A 17,865-nucleotide genomic window follows, 5' to 3' on the forward strand; every position below is an offset into this window, starting at 1 on the left:
AGAATGTTTATATAGTTTTCACAATTATGCTTCTTGGCTTATGGTTTATTCCTTATATTTCCATACAAAAAAAAAAGTTTTATTAAGTGAACTGGATGATGTGCTATTTATGTTTCTCTCTGTTTTCTAGACTATCAGTTCCTAGAGGGCAGGGGACCTAAGCTCTGTGTACAAATCTAGCACAGTGCTTTGTCCACAGAATTTATTTAGTATAATTTTTTTGTTCTTCAAATGAATCCTTATGCTAGCAAGTACTTAAAAATAAATAAAAGTTGTAAAATGAATTAAGCTGGCTTGTTTCTTGCACATACATATTTTTAAAGTATAAGAACATATGATCCATCTCTGGTTAAAATACACAGCAGATATTAAGAAAGCAGTTTATTTCTTCATAACAACATATATTATTTTAAATATTAAGAATGAGGGAAAAATAATACCAGTTGCTTTGAAAACATAAAGCAACTTATGTTTTACTTTTGAACTGAATAGATACAACCACAGATTAATACCAAATGCATTAATTTAGTTATTAGTATATTCCTTAAAGTAATTTTATCACATATATGGGGTCCATCCAAGATACATTTGGCATAGTAAGTTCTCATCAGTAGCTTCTTGTATGAGGTAATGCACATGTCCTTCAATAGATAATGGCAGCCCTGTCACTCTATTTCGGGTCTTGATTACACCTTGCAGTCGCTGCTCGATGTCAAGAACATGGGTCTTGGCCTAAAAGAAAGTAATTGAAAATCATAAGGGCTAAGGATTCAATGACATGTGCATGTTGATAATTTGGAATTACTACCTTTCTATTATTTAACAATGTTAATGAGTTTTACTGATTATTACCCCTTTTTTAAGAGCAAATACTCAGAAGAAATGAAAAAAGTACAATAATTTGAGATACTAATTTTAAGGCTTTCAGTGTTGATCCAACATCAACAGCTTAGACATTATTCTGAACTTGTGAACTACCAGGGGAATTTGTTCTACATAATTCTAGAAAAGTAATAACATTAAAAAATCTACTCTGAAACTGTTTAGGACTTAAACATTTGAATGAATATTCTAATAATAGCAATAATACTCTAATGCCTAATATTTATATTATTAATATATGCAAATGGGAGTTCTAAGTGAAGTACTTGGAATTCAATACATTTCTCTATAAAAAACGTATCAGAATGCAAGAGAATGATGTTAGAAAAACAATCTTCAATCTATGCTAACTTATTAAAAATGTCTATCTGAAAATTTTGATGCTTCAACTACTATTAGTAAGTAGTGAATTCTACGTATTAAGGCTGAGACCTGCTTTATAACTCCACACAGTTTGTGTTCAAGTTTTTCCTACTCTTATCTCATAATTGTGAATTGTCTATGGTTAAATAAATGTATCCCGAACTCTGCTTTTATTACACAAATGATAATAATGTCAACAATAGTAATAGCAATAAAGAGCATTAACATACTAGAGAACTAGATTTCAGAGTATTCAGTGATCAGTCACTGATGATATTTAGAATCAGTTCTCATTTGTAGAGATATATAATATTCATTCATATCAAGTTAAACCTTCTACTAACCTTTTCGTTGACAACTTCCCCAGTTTCATTCAGTGGTGCTTTGGAATGCCCTTTCACCGGTTTACTCCATTCCACAAGAGGATCATGTAAAAAAGTCTTTAAGACACTAAAATGGAACAAAAACAATTATTATGGTAATAATACAATGGTATCTTTGTAAAAAGAAATCTTGATAAAGTCAACACGTAGGGGAAGAATAAATGAAGGGCAAAAAGCTAATGGTAATACTCTTACACATTATTACCATTTCAGTAAAACACATGAAATTGTTTTGGGGTGAGGGAGGGAAAGGGGAAGGAAGAAAGACGGGAGGGACAGAGGTATTAAAGAATAAAGTAAGATGAGTTCTGTGTGCCATCTCTAAATGTATACTGTTAACTGGTTTGATGAATATTTATTGAATAAATATTATTCAATAATATTCCCCTGTTATGTCTCCACAATGACCATAAAATATTTACAGCTACCATATAGACCCAGCCCAGAATTCTTCTCCTGTGCTCTACATATGAAATCCAATTACCTATGGGAAAAACCCACTTAGGTATCTTGTAAGCACCTCAATTCAACAGTTCCAAAACAAAACTCATAACCTTCACCCAAACTATTACTCCCTTTATTTCTCAAATCAGTAAAGAACATATATAATTCACCCATTGGCCCTGAACAAAAATCTAGGAATCATCTTGCTTCCTCTTCCTCTAAACACCTAATTCCACCTCTCTATCTATATCCATCTTTACCATCACTACCTCATTCAGTGCACCATCATTCTTTTCCTGGTTACTACAACAGTCCTCTAACTAGTTTTCTGACCGCCAGCCCAAAATGGAACTGCAATTTTCCTGCAGTACGAATCTGATGACCTCATTTCCTCTTCTTTTTAAATTTTCTTCTTAAAACCCTCAATGACTTCTGGTTTTGCTGGCAAAGTTTAATGTGTAAACTGGCTTCATGTGGACCTTTTAGAATCTAGCTCTGCTCATTTGTCCAGCATCATCTTAGCAACACCCCCTTGAAGTCCACCCTCTACAATACAGTATTGCATTGCTCAGGTAGGCTACGTCTTCAATAGCACTGATATTTCTATCACTCAGAACATTCTCTTCCCCTTTGCAAAGTCAACTTTATCTTGAAGTCTCAGCTACTTCCTCTAGAAATTATTTCTTTACTTCTTTCGGCCTAGGATAGGAGCTACCATTTAAGTTTCACAATATGCTATACTTCCTCTTTCAGAGGCCTATGTCTAACTAACCAGTATATTCAACCATAATGTCTGATAGACAGCTTTTAAATTAAAAGATGAATAAATGAGCTTTATAAGTCCTTTTTAAAAACTACAGTTGATCCTTAAACAAAATGGGTTTGAATTGAGTGGGTCCACTTATATGCATATTTTTTACTATAAATATATTTTCCTTATGATTTTCTTAATAACGTTTTCTTTTCTCTGACTTACTTTATTTTAAGAATATACTATAAAATACATATAACATACAAAATACGTGTTAATTGACTATTTATGTTATCAGTAAGGCTTCCAGTCAACAGTAGGCAATTAGCAGTTAAGTTTTTGAGGAGTCAAAAGTTATACGTGGATTTTATTACTATGCGGGGAGTCAGTAACCCTAACCCTCCTGTTGTTCACAGGTCAACTTCCTGCAGCTAACATGATACTAATGGTCAAAGACTTCTTTACACTCGAGATCAGGAACAAAACAAGGACGTAGACTTCTCTCCAAGTTTATTTGACATTGATCTAGTTAGGGCAATTGGACAAGAAAAAGAAAAGGCATTGAGATTGCAAAGGAAGAAGTAAAACTATCTCTATCTGCAGATAATGTGCTGCTGTAGAGAAAAAAATTTAAGGTATGTACAAAAATACCTATTAGAAGTAATAAACAAGTTTTCCAAGACTGCAGGATAAAAGATCAATACACAAATTTATCAGTTATATTTCTATACATTAGCAATCAACGATTCAAAAATGAAATTAAGAAAATTCCATTTAGAATAACATTAAAAGAAATAAAGTACTCAGAATACATTTTAAAAAAATATGTATATTGTATTATGTGTTCACCGCCCATAGTTAGATTTCTTTATGTCACCACATATTTGACCCCTTTTATCCTATCTATCTCTCCTCATCTCCTCCAACCCTCTGGCAACCACTAAGAAACACATTTTTTTAAAAAAATTAAATACAAAACCTGCAAATTAAAAACTATAAAACTTTGAAAGAAATTAAAGAATACTTAAATAAATGGAAAGAAATCCCACATTCATGGATCAGAAGACTTAATATTGTTAAGATGGCAATACTCCCCAAGTTGATTTACAGATTCAATGCCATTCCTATCAAATCCAGGCTATCTTCTTGCAGAAATTGACAAAATGATATTAAAATTCATATGGAAATGCAAGAGACCCATAACAGCCAAACAATATTGGGAAAAAAAAGAAAAAGTAGAGCATTCACACTTCCTGTTTTCAAAACTTACTACAAAGCTACAGTGCACAAGACAGTGTGTCGCTGGCATAGGTTAGATATAAAGATCAACAGAATAGAGTCTGGAAATAAACTCATATGTGGACAACTGATTTTCAACAAAAGTGAAAAGATAATTATATGGAGAAAAATAAGCCTTTTAAAAAACAATGCTGGTAAATTAGACATCCACCACAGTGACCAAATTTGTAAATAGTTTACATCTATTTCCAATTCATATTCCAAATTTTAGTACCTCTGCTGACCCTGTACCTCTTCTCCCCGACTCTGACTCTCCCAGGGTCCAAGGGCCATTTCATTAGAAACACTACTCTGAATGAATATTTATTCCTTACCTCTCAGAAAACCTAGCACAATATAGGGAATATAGATGCTGCTGACCTTATATTAGTTGATTAAAAAATACAAATGTAAGGAAAAAAAAAAGAAGTGCTGAGACAACTGCATATGCATATTCAAAAGAATAAATATGGACCCCTACCTCACACTAGATATAATAACTGAAAACGATCAAAGATCTAATATTAGAGCTAAACCTATAAAACAATTAGAAGAAAACATATATATAATTTTTCATGACTTTATTACATAGTAGTTTCTTAGGTATGACATCCAAAGCACAAATAACAATAACAAAAATAAACTGGAATTTATCAAAGTAAAAACTTTTATGCTTCATGAGGCATCATCAAGAAAGGGAAAAGACAACCATAAAGGAGAGAAAATATTTGCAAATCATGTCATAAGGGTCCAGTATTCAGAACATGTAAAGAACTCTTATAAGTCAACAATAAAAAGACAATCCAATTTAAAAATGGGGTTTGAATAGACATTTGTCCAAAGAAGATACACAACTGACCAAGAAACACAAGAAAAGATGTTCATCATCATTGGTCATTAGGGAAATGCAAATTAAAACCATAATGAAATACCACTTCATACCCACAAGGATAGGTAATATTAAAAAGACAGATAATCACAAGTGTTGGTAGGAATGTAGAGAAATTGGAGCCCTTAGACATCGCTAATGGGATTGTAACTATAATGGCTGCTTTTGGAAAACAGCTTGAAAGTTCTTCAATACGTTAAGCTTAGAGTTAAAATAGGACCCTGCAATTCCACTCCTAGGTATACCAAAAAGAACTGAAAACATATATCCACATAAAACATTTGCAAAAGTTCATAGCCACAGTATTCACAACAGTCAAAAGGAGGGAAAAATCCAAATGTTCATTAATCCAAACTGATGAATGGATAAACAAAATGTGGTCCCATGCAACGGAATATTATTTGGCAGTAAAAAAGAATAAAGTACTGATACATGCTATAGTATGGATAAACCTTAAGAACATTATGCTAAGTGAAAGAAGACAGACACAAACAGCCATATGTTGTATCGTCCCATTTATATATAAAATGCCCAGAACTGGCAAATCCATAGAGCTAGCAAGTAGGTTAGTGGCTGCTAGGCAATGGCGGGGGAGTAGGGATGACTGCTAATTTCCATTGGGGGTGATGAAATTTTTATAATTAGATAGTGTTGATGGTCGCCCAATCTTGTGAATATACTAAAGACCACTGTAATGTACACTTTAAAAGAGTGAATTTTATGGTATGTAAATAATATTTTAATAAAGCTATTATTTTAAAAAATCCACTTCAACAAATGCAAACTGGCTTCTATATATAAAAAAAAAAATTCTTAAAAACCAATAACTGCATTCAAAGTTACTGTTAAATTGTTTACAAAATACAAATGATTACCTCATTAAAGGCTCTCTCTGATCTCGCATCAGCCTCATTGTAACTTCACAAGCTCTTCGAAAAAGGCCTTCTGTTCCCATAGGACCCATTCCATTAACCATATTATGAGTCAGGCGAAATGGAACAATTTCTGGAACTTCAAAGGTTTCTCCCTTAAAACAATACATTTTATCAAAATGTAATAATGTTAAAATTTTTAATATTTATCCAAAAAATTTAGAACTTCATGTTTAGACTCTTTTAACAAAGAGCAAACATACCCTCAAAATATTTATATTTGTAATTGCATTAGAGGCCTATATCATAAAGGACCCATATAGCTCTATCTTTGCTTTTGAGTAACTTAAATGCAACTCCTTGAATAACATCTATAGGATGAATGGACTCACCTTTTTACTGAATTACTATGATAAATAGTATTATAGAGAAATATTTATGCATTCGATATTTAGTCATATTAACTTTCTTAATGTCCCTCTTGAATAATATAAAGTACATATAAATATTCTCATATTTTTCTTCTTTTCTTTAGGACTTTCACTTTAAAATAGGAGAGGAAAGGATATAGCAAAGTGTTAGATGCTCACCTACCTCAGACAGGAAATGAAACATATAACAAAGTTCGGTTCATTTATTTTTTGCCATTCTCTAACCTTCCTTTCCTAGAGTTTTTTCATCCCACCAATCACTTTCTAAAATTTCCTCTCTTGTATGATTTAACCTATATTAGTGGTTTACCTCTGATTTGTTCTCAATGTGGTCTGTGACCTTTCTTTTGCGATAGCAGAAGGCAACCCACAGAGAATGGGAATGAAGAAAAAAGTGGGGCTACCACCAGTCTATCTCCTAGGATGATAACACTGGAAAATCCGAGGAGGCCTTAATTTATTCCTAGGCCCCCCACTCTGGACCTACAGAATCTGAGTCTCCTAGGATGTTTCCTATGTGACTACCTTAAAAAAACACTCTTTGATGATTCTTGATGTGCTGATGGGTTTGGGAACCAACACATTAAACTACTCTGTTTCTTTAAAAATGAGTCTCAGTAAAATGAACTAATTCATCCATGTTCATGTAACTAAGAACTAATTGAGTCAAAACTTAAACCTAACCTTTTGGAATTCAAGTTTGGTGCAAATTTTACTATATCACTCTTTCGAGTTCTCTACATCCTAAGTTGCTTTATTGAGGGCTGTGGGATCCACTGATCAAAACCAGTGAACAAACTCTCAGTGTAACTTAAATGTGACTATAACCGCTACAAATAAGTATGTCTAAGAACAGTTGTTGAAGAAAGAAAATTAGGAGAAAACATATGATTTACTAGAGTGAGTCATACCTTATTGAAGAGACAGTTAAAATCCACATGTACACATTCACCGGTCAAAGAATCAAAGAGAATGTTTTCACCATGACGGTCTCCAAGGCCAAGGATATAACCAACCATTGACATAACTGCGGTGGAACGGCAGTATGCTGATCTACTACTGTACCTAAAGAAAATACAATGCTTACTAAATATCCACATGCATATGAGGCAACATAAATCTAAAATAGTTTTTAAAATCCAACCATAATAATGCATATTCTTGAAAACTTACCATGATGTAGGATCAGGGAATGTTCTCAGAAACCACTCATGAAAAACAGGAGGATGCCTGGGTAGGAGAAATTCTCGGAATACTTTGAGTTTTTCAGACAAAGCTGCTGCCTTTGGTAGCATACACTGGCGAAGTTCCTTTCCTGTCATATAAACACCTACAAGGTAGAATGATTTCCATTAATAACACAAGCCCAATGAGAAAAGGGGCATTTGTTATTGTTAAAATAGGACAGAAAACGTCTACTTTTATTCAAACTGTTATTCAAACGCATGAATGGAAATTTTTCAATTACGAGAATGTAAATTTATCTTCTTGTTGATGATAATAAATGCAAACTAAAACCAATGTTGTGGAATCAAATAACACCAGATCATACTACACTCAGAATGTGAATAGTGCCCCTGAAATTGTAAAAATGCTGCAGTCCTCATTAAAATTATAGTGACCTCTCTCTTTATAAGCATGTAGTACAGGTCCACATTAAATTAAGAAACGTTACTTGGTGCTCTGAATAAATTTACTGTGTGACGGCTAGCCTATAAGATTCATAATATACCTGATTCTTAAATCATGTACAATGCAAATCATCTGGAGAAGCAGAAGAACTTTTCCTTCTGATATATTTGTGACCCTGTTTTAGGTGGTGAGTATTACTCCAGTCTATAAAGTGACTTTTATGCCTACCTTAGTTTTGTGCTTTTTGTAAAGATACAGCTGTTTTATGGACAAGTTTGCAATTTGAGATTTTTTAGACTCAAAAGTTGCATAATTCAATTGTGTTCATGATAAGGTAGAAAATATACATATTTTTAAAAACCCGAAGGCAATAACTAAAACTTATACAATATTTCATCTTTCTAAATAAAATAGTCAATAGCAAGTTTCTCGAAATCAGATTCAAGTGTGTTTGAGTTTCAGCTCTGCAACATATTGGTTATGTGAACTTAACCTCTCTGGCATTGTCCATAAAATAGAGATAATTACGCTTGTTAACAATAATAAATAATGTATATAACAAACTTATGACGATAGCCACAATATGGTAATTTATGAATACTAATGTTATGAGTTGAACTGTATCCAGCAAAGTAATATACTTAAGTACTAACTCCTGGTACCTATAAATGTGACCTCATTTGAAAATAGAGTCTTTGTCCATGTAATCAGGTTAAGATAAAGTCATTAGGTGGGACCATGATATAATGATTAGTGTCCTTATAAGAGAAAACAGAAACAAAGACTTAGGAGAGTGCTATGTCATGACTGAGGCAGAGAATGGAGTGATGCATCTATAAGCCAAGAAATGTCAAAGAGTGCAGGCAATCCAAGAAGCTAAGAGAAAGGATTAGAACATATTCTCCTCTAAGGCCTTCAGAGATATCATGGCCATACTGACACAGTGATTTTGGACTCCTAGCCTTTGATAATAATATATTTATTTTTAATTGTATTGCAAATTACATAAATGATACAAAGAGTTCCCATATATTCACCAGATTTTCTTATTGTTCATCTTTTTCATAATGGTAGTACAATCATCTAAACAAGGAAACTAATATTGTTATAATATTAACTAACCTTCAGACCTTATTCACATTTCACCAATTGTCCCACTACTGTCCTTTTTCTGGGTCAGGATCGAATCCAGGCTCCCATACTGCATACAGATGTCATGTTTCCACAATGTCCTCAAGTCTAGAAAATTTGTATCTTTGTCTTTCATTACCTTGACATTTTTAAAAAGAGTTCTAAGCAGTTATATTTTTGTTTTTCTGCTATAAAGTTAAGATTTTCCTCTTTGTAATTAATCAGTTATTCTGTGGAAACTATGAGACTTTGTAAATAACCTGTTTCCCATTATATTTTTCCTACTAATTTTAGCATCCATTAATATTATTGCCTACAACAATTACTACTATGGTATTTGCTAATTGGTGACATTCTATTTCTATAATTTCTTCTACATTTATTCATTGCAATTCTACTGTAAGGAAGAACTATTCCTAGTTCCGTATTTATTTATTTATTCAAGTATTTACTTACATCAGTGTAGATTCGTGTCTATTCATTTTATTCCATGGGTCATAATTGAATACTATCATTATTTATTTTGGTGCTCAAATTATCCCAGGTTTTAGCCAGTATGCAAGCACTCTACTAATAATCTAACACTTTTGGTTTCCTTCTAGCCTTCCCTTTCCTTTTCTTTCTCTGACAGTGAAAAAGTAGCTCTCATTAGCCACAATACATTTTTTTATTTGCTAAAGCCTAGTATACACATGAAGTAGCTTCAGAATTACTATCTAGTAAGTGTGTGAAAAACAAATTTTCATATACATTTTTATAAACTATCTTAATCCTTTAGAGATGAAGTAGAGAAGGAGTTAAAACACAAGGAACGAAAAAATACACACACACACACACATACACATATACACACATTGTAGATATATACTCTGTATAAAGAATCTCATTTGACTAGAAATTTCATAATGGCTTATCCCAAAAAAATGTACAATAAATAATAACGATCATATATGGTAGCAGCTACTATACCATATTATAGAGTTATAGTTTAAGTATTAATTTTGGTACCTTTTTCCTTGTATAGTTTGGTCAGAATAGGTCTCAAGCCAGCAGTGTTGTTAACCCATTCGATAATCCCACATTCATCATTCAGTGGAATTACTGCATATGTTCGGATATGAAGTTCTCGTCTACGAGATTCTGCATCTTTTCTTAAGCACTGTTAAAAAAAAAAAATCCAAAAAATTAAAATTAGAAAATTTATGTTATGTCAAATATATCTAAAGATTGTTTATTTCATAGCAAAAGAATGTCAATGAAAGCTTACTGTGTAGATGAACAATCTTTCAGGATGATAGGCCAGGGAACTACTGGAACAGCATACCTAATCTATTTCCAAATCATTAAAAATGCCTTGGGAAGTCTTTCTTTTTAATTACGAACTATCAATGTGACAATAATATCATGTTCAAAAATATTATAGTTGTATATTAACAATGACAAAATGCTCCTTTATTTTTATTCCTTCCAAAACATTAAGTACATAGGCACAGACACTGCTGTTTATTTTTATGATCTTGAAAATGCATGAACAAACCAGTATGAGTTTTATGGTGTTTCCAAAATATATTTCTTATTTTTGCAACTTAATATTACAGCTTCATTTGACAAAATGCATGAACAAACCAGTATGAGTTTTATGGTGTTTCCAAAATATATTTCTTATTTTTGCAACTTAATATTACAGCTTCATTTGACAAATTCTCTTCTAGCCTAAAAAATGTTTTTCACATCTCATCTGATTAATCCTGAAACATATGTTTAATTGTAGAATTGAATAAAATAAGCACACATCTATAATTGCAACCTGTCCAATTCAAAAGCACAATCACTGACCAAAAACACATTTTAAACTTTAGGAATAAGTAGGCTACATAAATGTCAGCAAACAGTATGGCATTAAAACCACATATAACGATCAATATGTGGCCTCCTAGATCAACATAGTGAGACTCTAGTTTTCCATAACCAGGCTACTTAATTAGACCATGTTAATGTTGAGGATCAGTAATAAAATAATTCAATTAGTAACAAAGCTGATTAAGATAAATTTATAAACTAAAGCCAGGCCACTTGATACCCCAAACCAGAAAAACACTCAGGGAGCTTAGGATAAATATACTAATAGTTCAATAGTCAATAAATTATGTTACGAATTCACCAAACATTTTAAATTAAAAATATTCCTTCCCTTCGCACTGCCTTTGAAATGGGTTTTTAATGTGGTATTAATTTTTAACTTACTTTTGGTTAAACTAAGCACAAGGCATAGTTGTCTTTTTTAAAAAAATGAACTCATTCACTGCTATATCTTTTCTACGTTAAAGGTCCATAACTTTTCCGGCTAATAAAAGAGGGACCAGTGAAATGTGGGAGGGAGTTGAAGAGGAGACACAAAAAGCGTATAGAAAAAGAATAAGATTTCGTCTTTCCAGAATATGGTTTGTTTTTACCAAGAGAAAAACAGATGTTATGCATTTATAAATACCTGGCTACAGAATAATTCAAAATATCTAGGACCATATATTATAATAACCCTTTAATGAGATTTCTTATTTCTGAGCTAGAAATCAAGTACTTACCAACAGAACCAAAAAAAAAAAAAAAAAAAAAATACTAACCACCTTTAAAGACTGTGTTGGTAAAAAGAAAACCTAACATTTTCTTTCCAGCACTGAAACATGAAATATAAATAAATCTGATAAAAAATATAGATAATTTAAACATTTAAGTAGAAAATATTTTCTCTCATTAATATGTCTTAAACATTTTTCTCACTTTAATAAAAGTACCTTAGTTTTCAAAAATTATGTGAGGAGGTTAGGGGGCTGAGTAAAAAGGGTGAAGGGATGAAGAAGTACAAATTAGTAGTTACAAAACAGTCATGGGGATTTAGAGTACAGCATAGGGAATACAGTCAATATTATTGTAATGGCTGTGTGTAGTGCCAGATGGGCACTAGAGTAATGGGGGGCTGATCACTTCATAAATTATATAAATGTCTAAATGTTATACTGTGTACCTGAATCTAATATGAAATAATAAAAAAGCAACAAAAAAAAGTTAAGTGAAACCAGCAATTCTACTTCTGAGTGCGCACTCAAAAGATTCAAAGCAGAGACTTAAACAGGTATTTGTACACCTATGTTCACAGTAGCATTATTAATAATAGCCTAAAGGTAGGAGCAACCCAAGTATCCACGGAAGCATGAATGAATTAACAAAATGTGGTATATAAATATGTACAATGGTATATTATTCAGCTTTACAAAGAAATTCTGACAGATACTATAGCATGGATAAAACTTGAAAACAATGCTAAGTGAACTAAGCCAGTAGAAAAGAACAAATATTGTATAATTCCACTAATATGAGTTATCTAGAGTAATAAAGTTCATAGAGACAGAAAGTAGAAAATGGTAGTTAGCAGTGCATGGGGAAAAGGGGAATAAGGAGTTATTGTTTAACAGATACAGTTTCAGTTTGGAAAGATGGATTAAGTTCTGGAAAGAGATGGTGGTGATGGTTACACAACAATGTGTTGTTAATGCCACTAAACTGAAATGAACACTGAAAAATGATTAAGATGGTAAATTTTGTTATATATATTTTATCTCAAAAAAATTGAAAATGAAATAAAAGGCTGTATATTTCATTCACTCTTTTTAAAAGTGACCTATTTGCATATCGAAAAGCCTATCTCATACTGAAAGTAATTATAGTAATTCTAAAATAAAACCATCTCCAAACCTTATTAATCAAGGAATTGAATTCCATTAGTCTACAGTCCTTTCTCAGGTCATCTTTTGGCTTACACATCATGATGTAGAACTTTCCATCTGATCCTTTTAAAGAGATTTTCTTTGGTTTCTGAAGAGAAGCAAGAACTTCCACCTGAAAATGAGTTATGTATAAATTAAGGTCAAAATTCTTTGTTTAAATTTCCATATGTATTATAAATATTGTTATTAATGTGATAAAAAGGATATAACAACCTATATTATGTAGTATATTTATTATTTTAACAATTTATTTTAATGATCTATGATCTATGAAAAGAATGTTTGCCCATGAGTAGGGACACACTTTCATCCATTAGGAATAGCTATGAAGTAAAAGGATTACTTTTTCAGCAATATAAGAGAATACACATCCATATTCAGGGAGCCCCTTAAGCAGTCACATTTTTAAAAGATTTTTGAAATATTTTTAGGACCTTTCTTCAGAGACTGAGACACTCTTTTTAAATGTTTTAATGTTATCAATGGAAAGAAACTTGATTTTTGAAAAAAGAAACTCCTAAAAATCAAGTCTATCTAATGAGGTGAGTAAATAAGCTGAATAATATTAAGTTAAAAACAAAGCATGACTATAAGTAACAAGAATGATTTCATTATGTGGCTTAGTATCTGGCTCTGAAGCAGTTAAACGAATATTTTAAGTCACAGATGTATTGGAATAAATATAGTTTTCTAAAGTATTTACTTAAAAGTGCTCTAGTAACATTTCTTTAAAATAGTCACATCATACTTCAAAAAGAGAATCAAGCTCTTCCTAACTAAATTCCACTTCCTTTCAAAATACAAACAAAACATTGTATTCTGTCCTCTTTCTGTTCTCCATATTCAAAATGAGTATGGAAAAGTTAAATTATAGTCAACTAAAACAAATATGAGCAAATGAAAAATCAAAACACTAGAATGAATATAGAATTTTTATCACTTAATTTTGTCTCATCAATACAACAGTTTTACTTTTCTGTATTACCAATAATTTTTTCTTTGCAAATAACAGTGATTTAGTCTCTTAAAAAAACTTTTAAATTTAATTTAAAATTTTTAATTTAACTAAATTTAAAAAAACCTAGTTACAGTCACATAAAACTGAAGTTTACCATATCATCAAAGCTTGAAATATAGGCCCAATGCCCAGGAAATGGATCATGGTTAGCATGGGCACCCGGAATTGATGGAAGAGTAGGTATCATGACTGATTGTAAAGGAATGAGGATTTCACTAAATGTTGCTTCTTCTACCAGTTTTTTAAGCATTTTAAAATGAGTGCTCATGCTTAATGTGCAACTACTTCCATCTACCTGGAGGGGAGAAAAAGCACATTTTAATTTGTTTATCTTGAACCCTTAGTTTCACCTGAAATAAAATTTCACTTATACAATATCGTAATTAAAATGACTCTGCAGACTATAGTTTTATAAGTATTTTTTAAACATCATCTCATTTTAACCTATCTGTACTCTTCCACCTTATCAATATTGACACCTACGTTATAGTATTAAGATGACTAATGGAGATTCTTAGAGGCCTATAATCAATGATCAGATATTATAAAATCCAAAGAGCTCTATAAAAGCAAACATTTTTTATACCACATCTCATTTGGCAGCAAAATGATACCTAAATTTATCAATGCAAAGATTAATATATTTCACTACAGAACTAATTATTGTATCTGATTATGATACTCAATATAAAGCAAATGTACTATATGACCTTTAAAAAAGTGAAAAATTCTGAATTCCTAAATGTAGCTGGCCACAAAGGTTTCAGTTCAGAATTAGAAACTTGTACATGTAAAGCACTTAGAAAAGTGCCAGAAAAATGTTAGCCATTTTCATAACATTGTTTTTGACAAGTATGTGAAAGGTTAAATAGGATTAATGAAATAGCAAAAACAGATTACTCTTTCAAGATGTTTATTGATGAAGGGAAGGTGAGAAATAGATGATCTATATTTTCTAACCTATAAACAGTTAATAGAGTGAATACCTGCAAAGTGAAATCTAGCTTTTAACTTCTAGAGTCTCTTTCTTCCTCCTTACATCTATGCCTACCCCACCTTTACCTTTCCTGGACATTCTTTAGGGGACTTTCCCTTCCACTTCCTTAGTAGAATAGTGGGTCACTCCTACAAGCATGTCCATATTTTAGTCACATCTAATGAAAAAAGTAGTTACTACACTAATAATAACCACCTACTTAGTTTCTTAAAAGACTTATGAGCACTTCAGGGCAGGAGAACATGTCTTATTCATCTTTGTCTACCTTAGCACAGTGCTTGTCTCATGGTAGGTAATGAAATGTATACTAAAAGAATAAAAACCAAAGCTCCATCTCTCCTCTCATATATGTAGGTTAATGTATATATATAAATTACGAAAATTTAAAGATATGACAGAAAAAATCAGACAACTTTAACTATTTTATATACTTATATTTATGTCTTATTTCATATCCTCTATTTAAAATTATTTTTAATAAATATGGATAATTTCCTCTCAGTAAATTTACATTAAGAACTTTTAGAAATTTCAAAGAAGCTTCTGGTCAAGATGGTGGAGTAGGTTAACTCTGCGCTTGCATCCCCTCACAACCACATCAAAATTACACCTCAACTACAAAACAACCATCATTGAGAATCATCTAAAGTCTAGCTGAACATAAGTACAATAACTAAGGATATACAGAAAAAGCCATGTGGAGACTGGCAGGATATACACAGCAGTTGACCGTAGCTTAGACCAGAGCCCCTCCCAAGGAGCCCCAGAACCAATACGCCTGTTGACCAGCCTCAGACCACACTAGAGCACGAATCAACTACCTCCACAAAAACAAACATACTCAAATGGCAGACTCAGCAGGCAGCAGAACCCAGCTAAAATGAAACCTACTTCATGGGTCAGCTCCTGCATTGTAGTAACAGGCAGTCTTCACAACCAATCAGCCCAAGGGTCAACTCCACCCAACAGCAATCAAGCCTCAATTAAAACAGGAGGGCACACAAGACCCACTCAAGGGGCAAACCTGGAGTATATGGCTCAGATGACCAGGGAGACTTCACCCCTGGGGCCTACAGGACATCTACTACATAGAGCCACTATACCAAGACCAGGAAACACAGCAGTCCTACCTAATACACAGAAACAAATATAGGGAGGCAGCCAAAATAATAAGACAAAGAAACATGTCTCAAATGAAAGATGAGAATGAAGCTCCAGAAAAAGAAGTGAACAAAATGGAGATGAGCAATCTACCAGATGTAAAGTTCAAAACACTGGTTTAAAGGATGCTCAATGATCTCAGTGAGAACGTCAACAAAGAAATAGAAAACATAAAAATGGAGCTAGAAGGTATAAAAAAGAATCAGTTAGAAATGAAGAATCCATTAGAGTGAATCAACAGTAGATCAGATGATGCAGAGGACGGAATCAGTGATTTGAAAGATAAGGTGGCAGAAAACACCCGATCGAAACAGCAAAAAGGAAAAAGAATCCAAAAGAATGAGGACAACATCAAGCTTACCAACATTTGCATTTTGGGATACCAGAAGAAGATAGAGAGCAAGGAACCGAATAATTATATATTATTCAAGAAATAATGATGGAAAACTTCCCTAACCTGGTGAAGAAAATACACATACTAGCCTAGGAAATGCAGAGAGTTACAAATAAGATGAATCCAAAGAGGCCCACACCAAGACATGGCATAATTAAAATGCCAAAAGTTAATGATAAAGAGAATCTCAAAAGCAGCAGGAGAAAAGTAGTTAGTTACTAACAAGGGAGCTCCCATAAAACTGTTGGCTGATTTCGCAACAGAAATTTTGCAAGCCAGAAGAGATTGTCATGGAATATTCAAAGTGATGAAAAGCAAGGACCTACAACCAAAATTACTCTACTCAGCAAAGCTATCTTTTAGACTCCAAGAAGAGATAAAGACCTCTTCAGACAAAAAAAAAGCTAAAGGAGTTCATTATGACCTAATCGGTATTATCAGAAATGTAGAAGGACAAAAGAAGGATGAAGAGGAAGAGGGGAAAGTGGAGAAGGAGAGGAAGGAGGATCAAAAATACGAATAAAAAGGTAATACTACATAACTATCAACAATTACTTTAAATGCAAATTGGTTAAATGTTCCAATCAAAATATAGGGTGGCTAAATGGTTAAGAAAATAAGACCCTTACAAACGCTGCCTCTGAGAGACTCACTTCAGATCGAAAAACACATGTAGACTGAACGTTAAGGGATTGGAAAGATATTTCATGAAAACAGAAGCAAACAAACAAAAAAACTGAGGTAGCAGTATATATACCAGACAAAATAGACTTTAAAACAAAGGCTTAACAAGGGATAAAGAAGGACCCAGGAATTCTATTTCTGAGTATTTATCTGAAGAAATCCAAAACACTAATTCAAAAAGAAATATGCATCCATATGTTCATTACAGCATTATTTACAATAGCCAAGATATGGAGGCAACCTGGGTGTCCATCAATAGACGAGTGTACAAAGGAGAAGTAGTACATATACCATGAAATATTATTCAGTCATTTAAAAAAGAATGAAACCTTCTCATCTGCAACAACATGGGTGGACCTAGAAGGTATTATGTTAAGTGAAGTAAGTCAGATAGAGAAAGACAAATACCATATGGTTTCACTTACATGTAGGATCTAAAGACCAAAACAAATAATACAGAAACAAACTCAGACACAGAGAACATTTTGATGGTTGTCAAATGTGAGGGGAATTGGGTGGATGAGTGAAAAAGGGGAAGAGATTAAGAAGTACAAATTGATAGTTACAAAATACTTACAGAAATGTAAAGTATAGTATAAGGAATATAGTCAATAATATTATAATAACTATGTAGGGTGTAAAATGGGTACTAAATTTATTGGGGTGATCATTTTATAAGTTTTATAAGTGTCTAATCACTACATTGTACACCTAAAACTAATATAATATTTTATGTCAACTGTAATTGAAAATAAAAAAATAAAGAAATTTGA

The 17,865-nt window shown here is 32.4% G+C and overlaps 1 protein-coding gene across 5 annotated transcripts in view; it reads right to left on the reverse strand.

Annotated features, from left to right (window-relative positions):
- Nucleotides 1-349: 349 nt before the first annotated feature.
- The window catches only part of ATR (ATR serine/threonine kinase), a 135,873-nt gene continuing 118,357 nt past the window's right edge, over nt 350-17,865 (reverse strand). For 3 of the 5 annotated variants that reach the window (XM_016126481.2, XM_016126479.2, XM_016126482.2), the window contains 8 exons: nt 13,951-14,151; nt 12,807-12,950; nt 10,065-10,215; nt 7,467-7,623; nt 7,205-7,358; nt 5,866-6,017; nt 1,590-1,695; nt 365-732 (listed from right to left, as the gene is read on the reverse strand). In XM_016126481.2, coding sequence (XP_015981967.2) covers nt 559-732; nt 1,590-1,695; nt 5,866-6,017; nt 7,205-7,358; nt 7,467-7,623; nt 10,065-10,215; nt 12,807-12,950; nt 13,951-14,151 — 1,239 coding nt within the window. In that variant the 3' untranslated portion in view covers nt 365-558. Of the gene's footprint in view, nt 733-1,589; nt 1,696-5,865; nt 6,018-7,204; nt 7,359-7,466; nt 7,624-8,933; nt 9,165-10,064; nt 10,216-12,806; nt 12,951-13,950; nt 14,152-17,865 lie in introns of those variants that run through there. The other 2 variants (XM_016126480.2, XM_036219715.1) reach the window with 2 other exon arrangements.

The sequence above is a fragment of the Rousettus aegyptiacus genome, unplaced genomic scaffold, assembly GCF_014176215.1.
Source record: "Rousettus aegyptiacus isolate mRouAeg1 unplaced genomic scaffold, mRouAeg1.p scaffold_m13_p_4, whole genome shotgun sequence".
Classification (NCBI taxonomy): Eukaryota; Metazoa; Chordata; class Mammalia; order Chiroptera; family Pteropodidae; genus Rousettus; species Rousettus aegyptiacus.